Here is a 20,770-nt window from a genome sequence, read left to right on the forward strand (position 1 = left end):
TTTTCAAAATTTTTAAAAAGAAATATACAAATGATACATTTTTATTGCTTTTATCAATATCTTATATACTCAAAGACCGTTTTAGAACAACCCACTTTTAGATGGTGTGATTCAGCACCTTTTCTTATCATTTCAAGCTGAAGGACTGTTTGAGGAGTTGCATGAAATGAACCCCACAGATACGGAGAAGATGTATGTAGTGGACGCTGGCTTGGCATTCAACTCTCCGTTTCCTCTAATACTACGACCAGAACGTGAGGTTGATCTCATCCTGTCATTTGATTTCAGTGCAAGAAAACGTGACCAAGCAGACCCATTTACAGTTCAGTTTTTTATCACAAGAAATTTTCTTCGATGGTTAAAATACAATTTGAATTCAATTTAGGACTTTTTAGCGATATTTAAAGTATATTAAGCTATATCTGATAAAATATATTTTGTAATAATATACTGTTTTCATAACCTTCTTGCGGTTTCTTGAAAGGAATTTAATTGAACATTGAATATAACATGTTAAAATGTTGCATAACAATATATATTCTATTTCACAGTTTTTGTGTCGTATAGGGGTTACTTTTGTCGGCGTCCCCTAAAGCTTGTCCGCACCATAACTTAGTCACTATAAGTCGGATTGACTTCAAACTAAGTATGCATTTTTTTACAATAACCAGAAGTGCGATGCACAAAAACTGGTACTCAGCACTTCTTTAAGTTATTGCCCTTTTTAATTTTCATACTTTACTTTTGTCCGGGCCATTTCTCCTTAACTATAAAAGCTTTGAAGATGAAACTTCATAGGATGATATGTCTCATCCAGATAAAGTGCATTACACAAACACCGGTACTCCATGGCTTTTGAGTTATTGCCCTTGGTTAATTTTCATACTTTAATTTTGTCCGGGCCATTTCTCTTCAACTATAAAAGCTATGGACTTGATTATTTTCATAGGATGATAGACCTCATGAAGAAGAAGTACAGTGCACAAGAACTGGTTCTCTTCACTTCTTATTTTTTTAGTTATTGCCTTTAAGCAATGTTTATAAATAACCTACATTTAAGAAGAAAATGCTTAAGTGCTTCGTGAAACAAAACAAAAGAAAAAAATAATATTCTACAACTAGTTAGTATGAAATTTAACTTTGTGAATCGTCCTTCATTTCATTATTTTAAATTAAAGACATTGTATTGTATGCTCGTTTTCTATATAAGTATGATAAGACACATACCCGTGATAACGGCCTTAAGTCAAAGAAAATGAAAGGCACTTTATAAGTCGCTACAAATCAATCTTGAAAAAAATGAACTTTTGGCCTTATCTATAAATACGTTGGAATAAAATTTCTAATACGACTTTGTAAATAATTGGAAAATATATTATCAACAGTATGCCTTATAAATTGTGTATGAGCAGTCGGTCATTTAAAACAACCAGTTCCTTGTTATTTTATATGCTTCATTATATCCTATAGGAACTACGACTAGCCGCTGAGTGGGCAAAACTTCATGAGATTCCCTTTCCTGACATCAACACTCCTGAAATTGGTAAAGAAGGATATAAGGAATGTTATGTCTTTGAAAACCCTGATGATCATACTTGTCCGATTGTCATGCATTTCATTCTCATCAACAATGAATTCAGGAAGTTAAAATCACCAGGTGAAATGGGTTTATTTATCACTATTATCTGAACTAATGGCATTCAAGATAATGATGTATGACTGCTGCTATTTCACATGATGAAGTGTTGTCTACTTATTATTAACATAAACATGATCTGAAAACTTATATATGTTGCACAAAGTCAAGCAAGGCCTAGATGCATACTGATAAATAAACAGTTCTATAGAAATGCACGTCGAAACATAAATTTATATAATGCATTATGGTGCTTATTGAATTAGAACATGTATGTGCCTGAAATGATAAAAATGAACGTTTGAGAGTGTTTTCATCAGAAAATAAACACTTGACGTAAGAAGTTGCGATGATTTTAACAGAAAAAAATACAAAAACACGTTGCATGGTGCTTGTAAACATGTGATATCATCAGGTATTATCGATTAAAATTCTTACATTGTAAATTTAGTAGTCTACTGCTAAGGTTTTTGGACACACTTCCCTTTTCACAGTTTGTCATTAATATAATATACCTAATGAATTTAGTCCGTGAGTTTTTAATGTTTTATTTTTGCATTGGTTTTCATACTCACAGCCTATACAATCTATTCTCCATAAAATATTAAATACACATGCATTGAAAAAAATGACTTGTTTTTTATCCGATTTCTAGGCTTTCTCAGAGAAACGAAGGAAGAGATAGATTTCGGTGACTTTGATGTTTTTGACGATCCGGATGAACCTTATTCAACATCTAAATTTAAATACTCAGCACAAGCTTTCGACCGACTTGCCAGCCTTATGGAATTCAACACACTACTCTATAAGGATACGATTTTCGAAAACATAAAAAAAAGTGTAGTAAACCGTAAAAAAAGAGAGCTTTCGAAGTTATGAATTGATGTTTCAGGTGCAGGTGACAAAAATGAGTGACCGATTATATAAACTCCTGTGAAAATGTCTGACATATTTTGTCCTAGAATTAATATTTTCTTAATTTTTCTAAATGTTTTGATAGATATGGAACGGCTTAAAGTAGGAAGGTTTTAATTTCAGGAATAATTTGTATTCTAGTAAACTATAAATAGATATAACTTTAAGAAAAAATTAAAGTATGCAAATGTGTTAGTATGCGTTTGCCTGTGGATGCTGTAAAAATGCAACTATGTAGTGTACTGCGTGTATTAAAGGATTTTGACGAAACATTTTGTCCCGCCTTTAAGGTTGCTGTTCCGTAGGCAAACAAAAGATTAGTTCCTCGAAAACTAAACATATATTTTCGAAAACAAAGACCTGCAACAGGTTTTGCCAATATCAGATTACTGCATGACAACGCGTCATCGCACTAAATGTCTACAGTGCAATATTGGTAAATCTGTTATAATGAATAGACTATAAGAATGCATTCAAAGATTGGATCCGAAGACTTTTCATATATGTTGGAGGTGTATATTTTGAGAGAACAAAATGAAAAATTAAATGAAAACTATGATGAATCTTAGATGCATTCAACTTGGAACACTTCTAACAAAAATCCACGTAGGTGTGAGGCATCTAAGCACGCAACTAAAACCCTATTAAATTAGGAAAATCCCACAAAAAGATATAAAAACTTCAATCGGCACAAAACTCGAACAATTCCAATCCACAGTTTATTTCAATATAAACCTTCATTTTCTAATACAAACATAGGTTAACAATATATGAATGTTTATATATCTATACGAATCTTTGTATATCTCTACAAGTAGCTGAGTGTATTGCTATGTATAATTGTATATATCTAGAAAGTAGCTGTGTGTATTACTTTATTATAATGTATGTTTGTATTTCTCTAGATAGTAGTTGATTGTAAAACTATGTGTGTTTGTATATCCCTTAAAATATTACTACAAGTATATCTCTAGAAGTAATTGATAATTATCAACATGTGACTGTATATCTTATACAATTGTCAGAAATAAATCCTATTTTGTCTAGAATGGCGAAGAAATATTCATTTAAGTCCAATAATTTTTACAGCAAATGGATATCATAATAATTATTTTAGTACAAAGATAGCCAAAATTTTGATCAAAATGTTGCGGTTTTATCATTTTAACAATAAAATAAATGAATATCTTACATAGACCAATTACCTTTAATCATAATAAATTTAAAAAAAAATCAAATTTTATTTCAAAGATAAACTCTTCAAGTTCTAGCCAGACAATTTTTCTTTCATTTTGTGGCATTTTGTTCGTCTTTTCTTCTTGATATACGTAATAAGATGCTCAGAAGTAAGTGTAAAATCAGGATTTATTTGTTGGAGTTATTTGATAAACATCAATTTGTATATTGCTAAAAAATGTCAGAAATTAATCCAAATGTGCCAAGAGTTACGAAGAAAAAATTATATTATTCCACTTATTTTTACAGTAAATTAATGAAACACCGTTAGTAGTCTTACAATAAATAAACAATATATTAACTTCACAAATTGTTTTTCTTTATCCCTACAAGATTTAAGACATTGTCAATGATCACTGCAGGTCGAATTTGGATTGTTTGTTTGATAGGGTTTTACATCACATCGACACAGTATAGGGCATATTGCGACGTTCCAGCTTTAATGGCGGAGGAAGATGGCGTTGCCTTTCCGTGCATTATATCAGGCACGAACGGGATACTGAGTAGAACCACCAACGTTCTATCTAGATAGCTTCCTCACATGAAAGAATCCAAATTTCATTTTGGATTCGAACTCACGGTGGTGAGGGGCAAGTGGTTTGAAGTCAACGACCACTCGGTCTAGGACACCCCTTGCACCTCAAATAGTGATCGTGTTTGGAAAATAGAGTTTTGAAGAATAAATCTATTACTGTATTAAATTTACTCAAAATATCAGAATAGGGCATTTTTTACAAAATAATTTAAGAATAGATCTAAGGAAAAAACAACAATAAAGTAATTCTTTTAGCAATCACTCTAAAGAAAGACAGCTTCATGAAAAAAGAACAAAACAGCAAGTATTGCAAACCTAAATTAATTGTGAAATATTTGCTCTTGAAGTCTTTGTTATAACATTCACAAGCTATGATGATAAAGTGGCAAAACCTTGCAGCATTCACCTTCACTGAACGTACGGCACACCACAAGCTTCCTAGTCACGATATCTTTTTTTTTTGGCGTGAATGTCAAGATATTATCAACATGTACACTACAAAATATGCGCTTTACCAAAAGTTCATACTCGTTGACTTTAGATAGAAAGACAAATGTGTTACACAAAAATTTTACCCTTTGTATTTATCTGCATTTGGCAAAAGTTGTCAGCAATGACAGTAATAATCCAGTTCCCCGCACACCTACAGGAGAAATAAAAATTCACTGGATACGTTTCTGTTATCCACTCTTTCTTTTTTTCAAAAAGCCCAATACCAAATTTTTTTGCAAATAGATTGAACCTAAAATACAAGCAATTAAAGTTTAAATGTAGTTAATATGAGATGTAGTTGATATGTGAGACGTTTAAAGCGGAAATAAAACGGGCGACAGACCAATAAGCTGGCATACACACGGACACTACAAACATTTCTTTCCCAATTTCCATGTCTCTCAAATTGAAAGACAATTTCAATTGTTGCAGCCATGTTTATAAATAACACAAGCAATGTTTCACATGACTTTATACTAAAGCAGATCAAAGATTCTTAAAATCTTCTTTTCAATACCAAAGAATTATACTGAACCGTTACAGCTGAAGTATCCTAAGCTCTTTTCTTTGTTCGAAGAATTGAATGTCCCCAGAGTTTGCGGAAAAAAATATGAAAGATAAAGGGACACTAACAGGATATGTGAAAAAGACAAAAAAAAAGAATGTCTAAAAGATTAAATAGCTAATTAAAGGAAGAGCATTAAGAGAAAGCTAAGGAGAAAGAACTTATTAAACAATTTTTAAAGGGTGAATAATTAGTCCCAGCTCAAAAAATTTATGAACATTTTACACCTATACCATAGACACCGGAAACGGAAACAAAATGTTTCATACGAAATGAGACACGTGATTTTGCTGAAATTTTTCTTGAAATGAGTTCTGCAAATAAACAACTGACTGAGAGTTTATCTGGCCAGATCTGTTTGCGAAATAGGTATAGAAGGTAGGCACATTGAAGTTTCAAGGAATGAATTGCTTAACCATATAGAGGAAGTAAAAAATCTTGAAGGAAGATTGGATATAACAAAATGGGAAAATGACAAACTAACAAGGACAACAGGGCCAATAAGTATTGAAATTGTCGATAGCAGCATTAAACATCCCTATATATGTACAATGTTTATTACTTAATTATACTGCAAATAGACTCGAAGAAAATGCTTTAGTATATCAAAAATATTTATGAGAAACGGTTTCTGTACATAAAGAAAACAACAAGAAAATATCGGTTTATTTTAGAGGGAAAAAAACATACTTTAAAAAAGGTCGATATTTAAATGCATTAACGGGTAGTTTTGGTTTTAAAATTAAAATTTTTTTCCATTCTTTTTGAATATAGAAAAAAATGCCTTTTGATATTTAAAAATTTTCCCAAAAAACGCATTAATACTCTTTAAACGTCAATCAATTTTACAAACAAACCGCTCCAAATATGTGTTTACTCTCTATATCATTTAAGTCACCCTTTTTTAGAAGAAGTACTTTTAATATTGATCATAGATAATTTTCTTCAGCGTCCTAGTATATTCGTTTCCACAAATAGTTCCCTATCGAATGAAATGATCTTGCTATATAAAACAGTTATTGACAGTCTTAAGTATATCAGTTAATCATTTTTGTGTCTTCGGACGTTTAGGCAGATAGGGATCAATAATTGCACAACTATTATTAGTGTTAAACGTTATTTTGTATTATGTATTCAACACTAGTGTCATATGTCGTAACCTAACACCCTGAAATTTATAAACAAAGGCTGTAGTAATGATTTTGGAAATCAAATACAGTTGTGTTTTTTTCAAACAATTAATCGCATATAATCAGTGAATCAGTTAACTTTTATAATAGTTATAGTGATTTACATTTAAGAACAATTGCCTGCGACAATGAGAGTTAATACATGTAGAGTGCTTGTGCGAAAATGGAATATTGGAATTTTCATTAAATTTACATTAACATACATATGTTTTATTGTTTTATGGAATATGCTTGGAAAGGTATCTCAATGGTGTACACTTTTCTTTTGTGTGTTTTTATTATTATTATTATTATTATTATTATTATTATTAGTCATCATCATCATCATCATTATTATTATTATTATTATTATTATTATTATTATTATTATTATTATTATTATTATTATATGTTTGGGTCGTCAGGCCGAGGGGTTCGCATGCTCGCTTATGAAACGAGAGGTCTGGAGTTCAAAACCCAGTTGAGGCAACTCATGTTTTTATATATTTTTTTTAAGTCAAATAAACATTGAATTGACTATCAGTGTTGCAATTAGTCTTATAGCCAATTTACTACAGTTAAAACACTGGTGGCACTATACAAAAACAAATTGGTTTATAATCTCACAACCTTCACCTTTCTGACATTCTGAGACCCAAACAAATTCAGCGCCTTCTGTGCTTTGATTATTATTTTTTTTTTTTAGCTCACCTGTCCCAAAATGACAGGGTGAGCTTTTGTGATCACTTTTCGTCCGGCGTCTGTCCGTCGTCCGTCCGTCCGTCGTCCGTAAACTTTTACTTTAAATGACATCTTCTCATAAACCACTTAGCCAATTTCAACCAAACTTCACAGGAATGTTCCAATGGTGGTCACCTTTGAAAAGTGTTCAAAGAATTTAATTCCATGCAGAACTCTGGTTGCCATGGCAACCAAAAGAAAAAACTTTAAATATCTTCTTCTAAAAAACCAAAAAAGCTAGAGTTTAGATATTTGGCATGAAACATCTTCTAGTGAGTGTCTACCAAGTTTGTTCAAATAAAAGCCCTGGGTCAAAATTGGCCCCGCCCCAGGGGGTCATTGATTTTCCCTATATGCATATAGTAAAAACTTAAAAAATCTTTTTTTAAAGAACCCAAAGATCTAAAGCTAAGATATTTAGCATGAAACATCCTCTAATGGGTGTCTACCAAGTTTGTTCAAATAAAAGCCCTGGGGTCAAAATTGGCCCCGCCCCAGGGGGTCATTGATTTTCCCTATATGTATATAGTAAAAACTTATAAAATCTTCTTTTAAAGAACCCAAAGAGCTAGAGCTAAGATATTTAGCATGAAACATCCTCTAATGGGTGTCTACCATGTTTGTTCAAATAAAAGCCCTGGGGTCAAAATTGGCCCCGCCCCAGGGGGTCATTGATTTTCCCTATATGTATATAGTAAAAATTTATAAAATCTTCTTTTAAAGAACCCAAAGAGCTAGAGCTAAGAAATTTAGCATGAAACATCCTCTAATGGATGTCTACCAAGTTTGTTCAAATAAAAGCCCTGGGGTCAAAACTGGCCCTGCCCCAGGTGTGTCATTGTTTTTAACTATATGTGTAAAGAAAAAACTTGACCAGCTAGACCTTAGATGTTTAGCATGAAACATCTTCTAATGGGTGTCTTCCAAGTTTGTTCAAATAAAAGCCCTGGGATTTAAACTGGCCCCGCTCCGGGGGCCTATATACAGGTGAGCGACTTCAGGGCCATCATGGCCCTCTTGTTTAAAAGTTACCGTGGAAAGTTAAAATCTAAAACAATATCCGTCCTATCTGTCAGATGGAAATCTTGTTTTTATTGTAATTCAAACCGAATAGCATAGGGTTTTTATCTGAATCCAACAGGCACGCTAGCTAGCTAGTCAAACGGTTCAATGTCGGAAGTTGAAATTAGATACTGTTATCTTTTAAGCGAAGGTAAATAATATTATTTTTAACAAAACAGATAGATTTTCGTTTCATCTATTGAAATAGATAATGTGCTTATCCTTGATTATTACTACGTATGGTCCAATATTTAATTTCAGGGAATATTTAAGGTATGCCTCGACCAAAGTTATTATCCATCACAAAACAAAATAAGAGAATGTCAAACGGACACAACATTCGGTTACTCGGATATTCAAGGGTAAATATATCTGCATTTGTACGTTTATTATTTTGAATACACGTTAATATCGCTAATAATTTTATAAATTTAGAAATAAATATAGCTCTGCTCTCTGAAAGAAATAAACAACTTGATGCAATTCTCTTGATTGCTTTATTTGACTGTTAATTAATGTAAAATTTTAAATAATTAATATAGAATTGTCATGTTATAAATAAAAATACGTATATATATGTTATGTTATTATGAAAATTGCAACAATTTTAAAGACAACATATTTTACTCATGTGTGTAAACAAAACATGTTTTTTTCTGAATTGCTCAAACTTAGGTTTGAATACCTGATTCAATTTGACTGATTTTAGGGTTTCAGGACCAGTTGACCTCGTTCTTACCTGGGTGAATGGTTCAGACCCTGCATTTATCGATGAAATGATCAGATTTGACTTACGGTAAGCAAAGCATTATCGTCACCAGCGTCCTCTTACCATTATCATATCCATCATGATTTTCGTCATCGTCATCATAATTATCGTTATCATCATTTTAACCGTCGTTATCATCATCAATTATCCTCGTCGTCGTCGTCTTTGCACCATCAAGAGCATCAAGGTTAACAACCGCATTTACTTTTACAAATGGAATTGTACATGTATACATATTGGATTATTATTCCCTTATGACAGAACTTCACGGGAACTGCTTGAAACAATTAACATCGTATATCAATGAATATTACACTAGAAAAAAACTTTGTAAGATTTTGGCTGTAAAGTTAAGGGCACTAAGTTACAAATTTTGATAAGGCAATTTATTCTTGTTGTATATATACTTTGAATATCTTTATAAATACAATTTACAGAAATAAGAGCTTTATGCCAAAAAGATACCGTGACTGGGGAACCTTGCGATACGCCTTACGATCAGTGGAGAGAAACGCGGACTGGTTTCGTAATGTGTATATAGTGACCAATGGTCAAATCCCGAGATGGCTGAATCTAAAATATCATAGAGTTAAGCTTGTGACGCATACGGTATGATTGTTCTATATTCTCTTTTAATTTAACTTTTTGGTGTAATAATTACCTTTTTATGTTTTTTTTTGTTGTTGTTTTTTTTTTGTTGTTTGTTGTTGTTTTTGCCAATTTCAATCCATTTTACTCATATTTCGACAGTCGGCCCAACTAACATGCTATTCAGTAATTACCATTCTCTCCGCAAGCGTACGACTTCTAATGCCACATACTTTCTAAAAGCGGTGAGTGACAAATGACGATTAGGCTAGTGTCCGAAATCAAATGTTACGGAGAAGTTTAAAAAATGAGTCTAGCGGATGGACACAACGGTTACATGATTAACTAAATTAATTAATATTATTTGTAGCATTTTCAAGTAATGTAAATATTAATTATTCTCTACCTTATGCTGAAGTTTTCTTTCTTCTCCGCATGTTCCATATGCATTTTAACGATAATTTAAAACCGTGCCTTTTCTCAACCTAAGTATAATAAACGAATTGTTAAATAATTAAATACAGGGTTTTAACAATAACACAATTACATTGCTAAATGCTCATACAATTTTATAGGCTATAACAATGATTAAATCTTAATAATGCTTATTTTCTAAATGTATGCACATAAAAGGAGGAACGTGATATGTTGAATTCGCGCTATTCAATATTATAATTAAATATATTCTACATGCATTTCAGGAAATATTCAAGAATAAAAGTCATTTACCCACCTTCAATTCTCTGGCAATAGAAAGTCACATTCATCGGATTCCAGGGTTGTCCAAACATTTCATTTACATGAATGATGACTTTTTATTTCTAAATAAAGTGGAGCTGAAAGATTTTTATACAAAAGAGACTGGATTCAAGGTAAGGCAACTCTTTTCTACAGTTTAAATTGCATGAAAAGTTTACCTATTTAAGACATCATTTTTATAGGTTTCGTTTATATGTAATCTCATTCACATAAACGAATTTGTCAACAGAACAGGCGTTACTTACTTTGACAAAAGTTTGCCTTAACATAAACTATGATTGCAAATGTGAAACAAAAGAAATATGTCACTAATCATTTCAATACTTTACAAAATGCAATCATAATATAAAACTTTACATTAATGCACACATTATGCATTATACAATTTATCATTTATTCTTGTTCATTTAGTGTTGAACATTGAATACCGTTTAAGCTGGTGCTATTGTTGTGAGTGATGTTGCACCTTTTCATTACATCATCTCTTATTATCATATCCAAACATACCGTGTCTGCGAGTTTCTTATAATTGTGTTTTTTTTTATAAATCTACCTAGTTTCAAGATTGGAAGAATGAAATACAAAGTTTAACGAGTTACTAGTAACTATCAAAAGCTAAAACAACAACAACAACAACAACAAAAACAAAAGAAAACGATTCTTTCGGACTGTTTTTACTTTTTGTATTTGTTTCTATTGCTTATAAAGTTTCTTTTGTTACATGACCATTTCAAGAATCCCATTCCTGTTATCATGTTTTTTTCAACACTTGGTCTTCTAAATAAAACATAAAATGAAAAAGCAAGGTCTTTGCATGTAATTTCTTTAAAGATTTATGTTAGGTTTACTTTACAATAAGAAAGGATATAGCTTGTCATTGTTACTAATCGATTGACCATGACAACTGGTATTTGAATCATTTAACCTTTTATTATTTCAAACAGATCCGCTTTACTGATATGAAACTAGGATATTGCAATAAAACATGCAAAATATTAAATATTAATAATGGGATATGTGAAGCAGAATGCAACACAAAACAATGTGACTGGGATGGTGGCGACTGTCAGACAACTCGCAGAGCAAACGAAAAACCTTACAACAATTTGTTGCGATCCATGCCGCCTTTTGCAGCTTCTGTTATCTACACAGCAACTGTTTACAACAAAGCGTTTGGGTCTGTTGATCGACAAGTTCCAGCGCATGTACCTTACATAATAGACAGATCTCTAATGAATGAGCTACAAGAAAGGTTTAATATGATGTATCTCATTGTTGTTTAGTTACATGTTTACACAGATAGAATACTGTTATAAATGATTCTTAAAAATTCCAACGAACATTCCTTTGTATTTTATTTTAGGATGGCCGATTACATTCCCAGATTTCAGTTTGTTGTTTTAAAATGACCAATAGGGCAGTTATTCTCTGTTAATTTTTCAGGAAGTCGAACTGATTATAGACGACCGGATTATCTACCATTTGTTTATTTGTCCATTTAAAGAACATCTCATTTAATCACGCCTACGCAAAAATCGACCTGCAGTCATATTGTTTTTCTTGTCCATGATCGATCAGCGGGTATATTATTTGCCCTGACCTCATACGACGTGCATACTTTTGTCTTGTTCTCGATCGGGGGACAAAGTGTTTTAATTATATCCTCTTTGTAAATATTATGGTTGTTTTTGTATGACACAAATTACTCTATCTGTGATACTTTTTTTTATTAATCAGGTTTCCGGAAGAGTGGGACAAAACTTCAGCGTCTAAAGTTCGTGATGAACGTAATTTGATGTATGCTTTCGCATACTACCATTATCTTTTGAGACCTCAGGGGCAAAAGCCTGGACATAAAGTTCTTTTTCCAATGTAAGTATGCATTTAAATGTTCCTGACATTGAGGTCATTGTGACATTGACCTTCATGCATCATACAACAAATGGGGTCTACATCGGGTGATCATCGTATAAAATTTGAACGTTGTGGGTCAAATGACTCTCCATTTAGTTATAGAGCTGAAACGATTTTCACATTCAATGCCAATTTGGCTTTGACCTTTTACGCATTGACGCCTTAAACAATATGGGTCTCCAACTAAATCACCTTATGGAGTTTGAAGGTTGTAGGCAAATGAACCTCTTATTGAGCAGAAACAGTTTTCTTATTTATTTATATTCAATGTGACATTGACCTTCACGCATCAGGCCTTACAACAATAAGGATCGGGTGATTATCCAATGAAGTTTCAAGACTGTGTGTCAAATGGTTCACTAGTTATTGAGCGGAAACGAAATAGTCCACTCATTGCCCGACCGACCGGTCGGCATTTGCAAATTTATATACCTTCATTTTTCGAAAGGTAGCATCATGCAAACGTTTAAATATGTTTTCTTTTTTCAAAACCGGTAATATAAGATTCTATGTATACCATTTGATAAATTTATACCGTACATTCGTCATTCTCTGTTTTAAACAGTCACTTTATTTACTAACAGTGCGACGTTATTGGCGAATTTTGAAGATAGTGCCTACCTCGCGACGGGCAATGCAACGATGTTGGAACAACAACTCAACATTGTTTTACGAAGTAAACGAAAGTGAGTTATTGTTGATTATTGTATTTCGCACTGTGAAAACAACTTTCATGGAACGCAATCCTAGTTAATCTTAATATAAAAGGACCCAGAGGGGCACCGACTATAAATTGGGCACAAGTAAGGAGACAAATAAATGGCCGTAAAATCTATTTAATGATAAACTAGTGCATTAATTAATCAGAAAAGAAAGTATGATATAATGGAATAGACTTCGCTTGTAATAAGCCTGAAATTTCCAGTTAGAAGTTGGAACTTTCAATCCACTTGGCGAAAATATAGACCACTGTATTTTAAACATTCATTGTTCTTTTGAAACTGTTCAGTGATTGTATATCATTTTTATCGCAATGCGTGATTATATTTCAAACATTATTTTTGCTCCAATTATATTGATATATAAATCTTTTTTACAGGAAGTTTGTATGTATAAATGACCATTTGGACCTTAACATCGAAGAACAGATTCGAACACAAAGAGTTATAGATTCATTCTTCAAAGCTTTATTTCCAAAGCCGTCATTATACGAGCTGCATTGATCATGGACATAACCTATAACAATTTTGACACCATAATAAGTCAGGAACCAATAGGAAAAAATTGTTAAGCTAGTATCGTGATTTGGATGAACAGTGTCTTATATATGTATAACTATGCCATCTGTATTTATCTACTGTTAAATAAATGAACTGAAATAAATTTCATTGCGATTCTTGATATGATAGGATTGATATCTGGTGAACAAATAGTTAATGATACTATCAAATAATATTTGATTGGATTTGGTCCTGTCGCAGACCTTCGGCGTCGCCTGTATCCCTATCTGTGCACGTAGCGCCGCTTAATTACAACGCCGTTTTCATTTTCATACATCGGTTACCCCATGACTCGTCTCGGCGTCTATTTGATCTATAAATATTTGCTCTGCATATCCGGTGACTTATTGTGTTGTCAAATTTTATTGGCTTGGGTTCCGAATGTCTTCAACCAATCAGGGTTTGCGTTCCATCTATAGTTTGAAGATACATTTAAACTTAAGCGATATCTTTATGGAAAGTGAGTGTTGTTCTTCTTCAACAACAAAAAATGATTCGGAGATCTTATTACAGAAAAGTAATACTAGACAATAAATAAAAGGAAAACTCTATATATGGTCTGGATTGAAAATTAGCAATTACGAACCGATTGTAAAGAATACCTTACTCGTGATCTGGATTTCATGATTGTGTTTACAATACTAGTCTAACTTTAACTATAATATTGATTTACTGTAAAATAAATGGAATGAAATGAAGTTTTGTTCTTGATTCTTGATACAATAACATTGATTTTTGACAACATTTAATGGAGATAGAATTGAGCATAAAGTAATAATATCTAATTTTTATATTTAAATAAAAAACAAAATATATATTGATTAGAATCTACACTTGAAAGATTTAATTATACATCCAAAAAGTTATATTTTCAAGAAGACTCCGTACATTTTCAAACCAGTTTGTGTATTCTTGCTTATAACAGACATACATTAATTACCAATTGAATGAATTTGAATGAATTTGAAATTATATTAATTAATTAATTAATTAATTAATTATCTTTAACAAAATTTTTATAACTCTAATATACCTGTTTATATATACGAGCGGATATCCTTTACAAACACTACAATAAGTAGATATTTTAACGCCTAGAAAGTTTTACCAACTTTCGTATGAATATTTTCATAATTAATACAAAGCATGTTATTACGAGGCTTAAAGAAGTCCGATAATCGAGGCATCAGTGTTATTGCATACAACGTATCTTCTGTCGTAAACACAACATACGTCATTGACATTGGTTTATACTAACATGTGTACATTTTCTCAAACGTACCAATGCAAAGAGGAAACTAGTAAAATCTTTAATTTGTATACGTTTACAATTATCTTCCTAACTTTCTCCGCCTTTATGAATATATTATTCAATACAGTAATTTCCGATGTCTTCTGGTCAGATGCTAGCAAATGGGGTATGGGGTATCCATTTAGCAGTTTTCAGCATAAGTATCAAGTGATTCTTCAGACTCGTATGAGTCCCTACGATATGGGCTATACGGTTCTGGCATCGTTGTCCATGATAACTTTATGACTGTTTTATTGGTGACTATGAAACGTGTTCTACAAGACAGCATTTTCTACCAGACCACTTTATGATTTTTTTTGTCGGTACTTATGAACATATGCCTTTTTTGTGTCATCCTTGGTATTGAATAGTTGGCATCAACACATGCACTTTCATGTTTACATGTATCTTTTGATGTTGACATTAATTTGTAGTTGTTTTATGACATGTATTTTTACCAGAATAAAACTATCTATCTATAACTTAAATACACTTTTTGCAAATTGACCTTGTCTTAAACTTGTTCCTTTAAGTATATTTAATAATTGCAAAACTTTAATCTTTTGGTCTGGCTTATTTTGATTTCAACTTTTCAAAGAAAACAGACAAATTAAAATCACTGTTTGCCCTTCGAATGTGCAGGGTGATATCAATCTAGCTATGCTATTATTCATCGCATTTTAAGTTAAATCTTTTTTTAGACAATTTAGAATTTTTGACATAATTGCCTATTATATAGAATTAATTCAAATTTATAAAGGTATCAACATGAAAATTGTTATACTTGTTAAAGTATTAGTAATAAAGTTATATGACCCTAATTAAATGGTGGTTTGCTTATATAACCTAGTCACAATGTGAGAGTTATATTGCAAACAACCATTTTTATATGGCCATATAACCTGTCAGGAATCTTTGTAACAAATTCATAATACAACAGTGCTAAAGATGCAAAAAATAGTTCATGTATGTAGCAAATTAGAATATGTTTTTGGAAACTGTAACAAGATACCAAAAACTAACAGTTATTGAAAAAAAATGAAAGCATTTCTGCGGCAAAGCAGGCCTTTAAAATATTATACTCAATGATGAGCATAGTATCTTTAATGTATTTTATGGCTTTTTTAAAAACAGTAAAGTTCTAAATTTGTTTGTATATTTTTATATATACATATATCTTCCTATATACATGTATATCACTATAGTTTTTATTATCAAGACAAAAAGTTCAATACCTTCAAATTGTAAATTGAACAACTTTACATCAAATTTGTTATTGAAATATTACTGTAATAATATATGTGTATACATTATACACTATTCAAATAATATACATTTTGTATATGTTGGTATGATTTTATGAGTGTGTAGAAACCACATTACATTTAATTAATGATTCAGTGTAATACCTTACAATAGTCGGAAATGGGAGTTTGAGCTGACATGACCGTTTTACAGTTCGATATTCGGCTTCACGCCGGCAAAACAAATACCAGATTAATACCGAGGGACACACTGATACCCGAGAAAACATCAAATACGGCACACTTTTAATTTATCGTCTTCTTTTTTCTTTTTCAGTAGTAGTCGTATTTCCGGTTATTCTGGCTGGCCAGACATTGTAGTTATAACTTATATACATCATGAAATAAACTGATGATCTTTTGCACATGTTTTACTGTTTCATCTCTGGTTAGACTAGGTAAAAATTGTTTCGGCTACTCTAGTTGTCTGGCTAACTTTACGAACATCGTCAAAATAGATTAAATTCAGTTCTAATCATCAATTTGTATTCTCTCAAGCTACAGACACCATAACAAATTCAGAAAGGCTTCATCAAGTTATGAAGCCGAATCAGGGAAAAATAAAGGCATTATCGTGCAAATTCATATAGAAATATTAATGATCACTATTATGGAAAAGATGCGAGAGATATGAGCCTTGTCATATATGACGTTGGTGATGATCAAACATTAAGTTAATGATCCCAAACAATACAAAGATAGAATAAAAACTTTAAACAAAATTTTAGACCAAAGGTGGAAGAACTCTTGAAAGACAATTTAACACAAAAAGTCATACATGAGTGTTCAGGCGGTTGTTTTTTCCCTGCCGTCAACACAAAGTTACTAATCGTTTCTGTCATCAAGTCACATCTCCAGCTCCTTATATGAAACAAATAAGGTTCACTTAATATATAGGCTATGATGATAAAAGAGAATAAATCTTTATTTCTTCAAGACATTGGAGGCTAATCAGCAAGTTTTGACAAAGGTTAATAATGGTAATCTTGAAGTAATTAAAAAAAACTGTATCATTTCGGACCTATTCACTTTTAATATTCTCATTAATCATTTTCTTGATCTGAACTACATGTAATACCTAATAGATTAAAGTGGAAATATTTTCTAACAATACACCATATCCATCTCTCCCAACAATGAAACAACTTCCAGTCTAACAAATCTGCCGGTACAGAGGTGTAGGAAGCTGCTCCAAACAGAGTAAATAAGTGCCGGTCATCTCGAAAGAATCGTGACCAATCTTGATCAACTTCCACGGTGTCTGCCAAGTCATTGATTATCCTAGAAGCTGAATAATGAAAACAAAGTGTCTTCTACTTTTGGACATTAAACAATTTATACCTTGTGATACCTTGTGATGTTTGGGAAACTTTATTAGTCCTCTAACAGACTATCATTCCCCTCGAGTTCCGTTTTCAGTGTCGTCCGCTCCGGTATTGGTCTATCTAATATATATTGTCCATTTTAAATCTCTTCCATTGCCAGTGTTTATCTAATTTAGATTTGAACTCATTTACATTCTTTGATAAAACTATTTCACTGGGAAGTAGGTTCCATTCGTTTACGACTCTATAAGTGAAGGAATTTTGCCTTATTGCCTTTAGTGGTCTTAACTATCCTAATTTATAAATATGTCCTCGGATTTCATAATTTGTAACAGATAATTTGAATAACATTTCATAGTCAAAATCGTCTATTTTGTGTATAAGTTTAAAAACTTGTATCATATCTCCACGTTGACGTCTGTATTCAAGAGTTGGTAAATTCAAAGCCCTTAATCTTTGTTCATATGTGAGTCCTCTTAGTTCAGGGATGATTCTTGTAGCTCTTCTATGGGTATTTTCCACTAGTTGTTTATTTTTCTTTGTTACAGGGTAATAAATGATATTTCCATAATCAGTGATTGGTCTTATAAGACCTTTATACAATAACAAATAATTGCCTCTTATCCATGTGAACAAAATTTCTTTTCAGCAACCCGATATGTGAGTTTACTTTATTAACAGTACGACCGATGTGCTCATCGAATTTCAAATTAGACGCAAAATTAATACCTAAGTCTTTTTCCTTATCAATGATTTCAATATCAACATCAATACCAGTGTTGTCTTTCATTTTGTATTTTGTATCAAAATTGCTGTTTTCAATCCGCATTATCTTACATTTGCTAGAGTTGAATCTGAGTAACCAGTCGTCACTCCATTTACATAGTGTATTAATGTCATTTTGAAGTAATTGTTGATCAGACATATTTCTCATAATTCGATATAATTTTGTATCATCAGCAAAAAGTCTACAAACACATTTAACCGCTTAAGGAATATCATTCACAAAGATAACAAACAATAATGGGCCTAATACTGATCCTTGTGGTACACCAGAAATAACATTACTCCACTTGGATATATTACCATTAATTACAACACGCTGTTTTCTATCTAAAAGAAAACTTTGAATCCATTGATGCAATTTCCCTGTAATGCCATATGCTGAAAGTTTATGAAGTAAACGTTTATGGGGAACCGTATCAAATGCCTTAGCAAAATAAAAATAAACAGAATCAACTTGTAAATTTTCATCCAAAGCTTCAGTCCAATCATCCAATACTGATAATAGCTGTAAAATGGTGCTTCTATGGTCCCTAAATCCAAATTGACTATCCGACAACATATCATGCCTTTTCAAATTATGAGTATATAGGACAAAATACTTGTTTAAATTAAAATTCAGAACTGAAAAGGCCTTTATTGTGAATCATATTTTCACATTAGTATTGGTTGCAAGCAAAATTTCGTTCAAACATTTACCTCCATATGTAATGAAATCTGTTCTTTGGATCAAAAATATCTTCTTCTTTTGACATGCCACCACTAGTAAGCAACGTCATGGGGATGAATCCAACCTTCTGCATTCTCATATGTCAATAAATGTCCTAACAGTGGAGGCTAATCAGCAAACTTAAGAATCAACTAACAACTCTTTCAACTGCCTTTAAATTATATAACATATCACCACCAAGAAACATTTGGACATACAATAGTACAAAAAGAAATATTTATAGGAGAAAGTTGGCAAACGAAATATCAGAAAATAACTTTATTAAGACAAACATGGAGGTCTTGAGATTATAACATTTTCAATACAATTAATAAAACACAAAATAGACAATAGACATTAATTTAAACACACCTACTATATATTTACATTTAAAGCAAACATATTTTTGACTCGTATGGTCAGAACATCGGAACGGAAGATGTTATGACACATATTTGATAACAGCAATATTAAAAGAAATACAGGACACAATATCTTATTTAGATTGGAGAAATTTGAAACATATCATGTAGTTACATTAGAAATACATTTTGACAAATATTAGACAACAGATTTTAATTACAACACAAGTACCGTATGTTTACATTTTAGCGGGGAAAACCCCGACTACCCGCGTAGCCAGGACATCGCAACGGCAAAATACACATACTGGACAATTTGAAACCAAAATTTTAATAGAATTAAAGAAACATGCAGTGATTTGGAAAGAAGTAATTGTAATTTAAATATACATGTTAGTAACACTGGAATATTTTTTAAACAAATATTAAACAACCGATTCTAATTACAACACAAACATAAAATGTTTACATTTTTAGCAAAAAGTTAATCGACTACCCGCGTGGCCAGAACACTGCAACTGAAATTATTATGACATATTTGACAACTGGAATGGAAGTAATTGTAATTTAAATATACATGTTAGTAAGATGAAATATTTTTTCAACAAATATTGGACAACAGATTTTAATTACAACATAGGTACAATATGTTTACATTTTAGCGAAAAATAACCGACGGCCTACGTGGCCAGGACATCGCAACCCATATTATCATGACACATATTTGACAACTGGAAAACAGCAAAATAGAAATACGGGACACAAATTACATTTTTTGATGGAAGTAATTTTGATTTAAACATATAAATAAGTAACATTAGAAATGCATTTTAACAAATATTAGACCATAGATAATAATTACAACACACGTACAATGCGTTTACATGACATCCCGTATGGTAAGAACTTTGGAACGGAAAATATTAAAGCAGTATTTGACAACCGCAATATTAGAAGAAGTACAGGACACTAATAATATTTTATTTGGATTAGAGAAATTTGATTTAAACATATTTATAAGTAACATTAGTGATACAATTTAACAACTATTAGACAATACAAGTGCCATATGTTTACATTTTAGCGAGAACAAAAACGACGACAACGCGTAACAAGGAAATCGAAAGGGAAAATATTATGACACAGGCTGGACAATTTGAAACCAGAATTGTAATAGAATTAAAGGACACATAAAATAATTTATGGAAGTAATTGTGATTGAAATATACATGTCAGTACTATTGGGAATACTTTTTTAAACAAATATTAGACAATAGATTTTAATTACAACGCAATATGTTGAAACGAAAATCAATATCACATAACCCAAGCCGT

General features: G+C 31.7%; 2 protein-coding genes across 2 annotated transcripts in view; both read left to right on the forward strand.

Annotated features, from left to right (window-relative positions):
- Positions 1-4,097, forward strand: part of LOC132735853 (cytosolic phospholipase A2-like) — a 31,470-nt gene extending 27,373 nt beyond the window's left edge. Inside the window, exons 17-19 of the mRNA XM_060722868.1 lie at positions 138-322; positions 1,471-1,657; positions 2,292-4,097. Coding sequence (XP_060578851.1) covers positions 138-322; positions 1,471-1,657; positions 2,292-2,515 — 596 coding nt within the window. The 3' untranslated portion in view covers positions 2,516-4,097. The remainder of the gene's footprint in view (positions 1-137; positions 323-1,470; positions 1,658-2,291) is intronic.
- Positions 4,098-6,432: 2,335 nt separating this feature from the next.
- Positions 6,433-14,337, forward strand: LOC132735857 (N-acetylglucosamine-1-phosphotransferase subunits alpha/beta-like). The gene is made up of 9 exons (XM_060722873.1): positions 6,433-6,808; positions 8,613-8,713; positions 9,061-9,147; positions 9,558-9,729; positions 10,410-10,580; positions 11,412-11,719; positions 12,205-12,339; positions 12,966-13,067; positions 13,481-14,337. Exons 1-9 carry the CDS (start codon positions 6,698-6,700, stop codon positions 13,602-13,604), a joined length of 1,311 nt encoding a protein of 436 aa, XP_060578856.1. The 5' UTR covers positions 6,433-6,697; the 3' UTR covers positions 13,605-14,337.
- Positions 14,338-20,770: the final 6,433 nt, after the last annotated feature.

Source organism: Ruditapes philippinarum, unplaced genomic scaffold (genome assembly GCF_026571515.1).
Source record: "Ruditapes philippinarum isolate M1 unplaced genomic scaffold, ASM2657151v2 ctg420_1_1_1_1, whole genome shotgun sequence".
Lineage (NCBI taxonomy): Eukaryota > Metazoa > Mollusca > Bivalvia > Venerida > Veneridae > Ruditapes > Ruditapes philippinarum.

Excerpts from the sequence above, each read along its gene's own strand:
- LOC132735857 (XM_060722873.1), top strand. The coding sequence starts at position 6,698 with ATGAGAGTTAATACATGTAGAGTGCTTGTGCGAAAATGGAATATTGGA. Across the intron at positions 9,148-9,557 it reads ATGATCAGATTTGACTTACG|AAATAAGAGCTTTATGCCAA; the intron begins GTAAGCAAAGCA and ends TACAATTTACAG. Across the intron at positions 13,068-13,480 it reads GTTTTACGAAGTAAACGAAA|GAAGTTTGTATGTATAAATG; the intron begins GTGAGTTATTGT and ends TCTTTTTTACAG.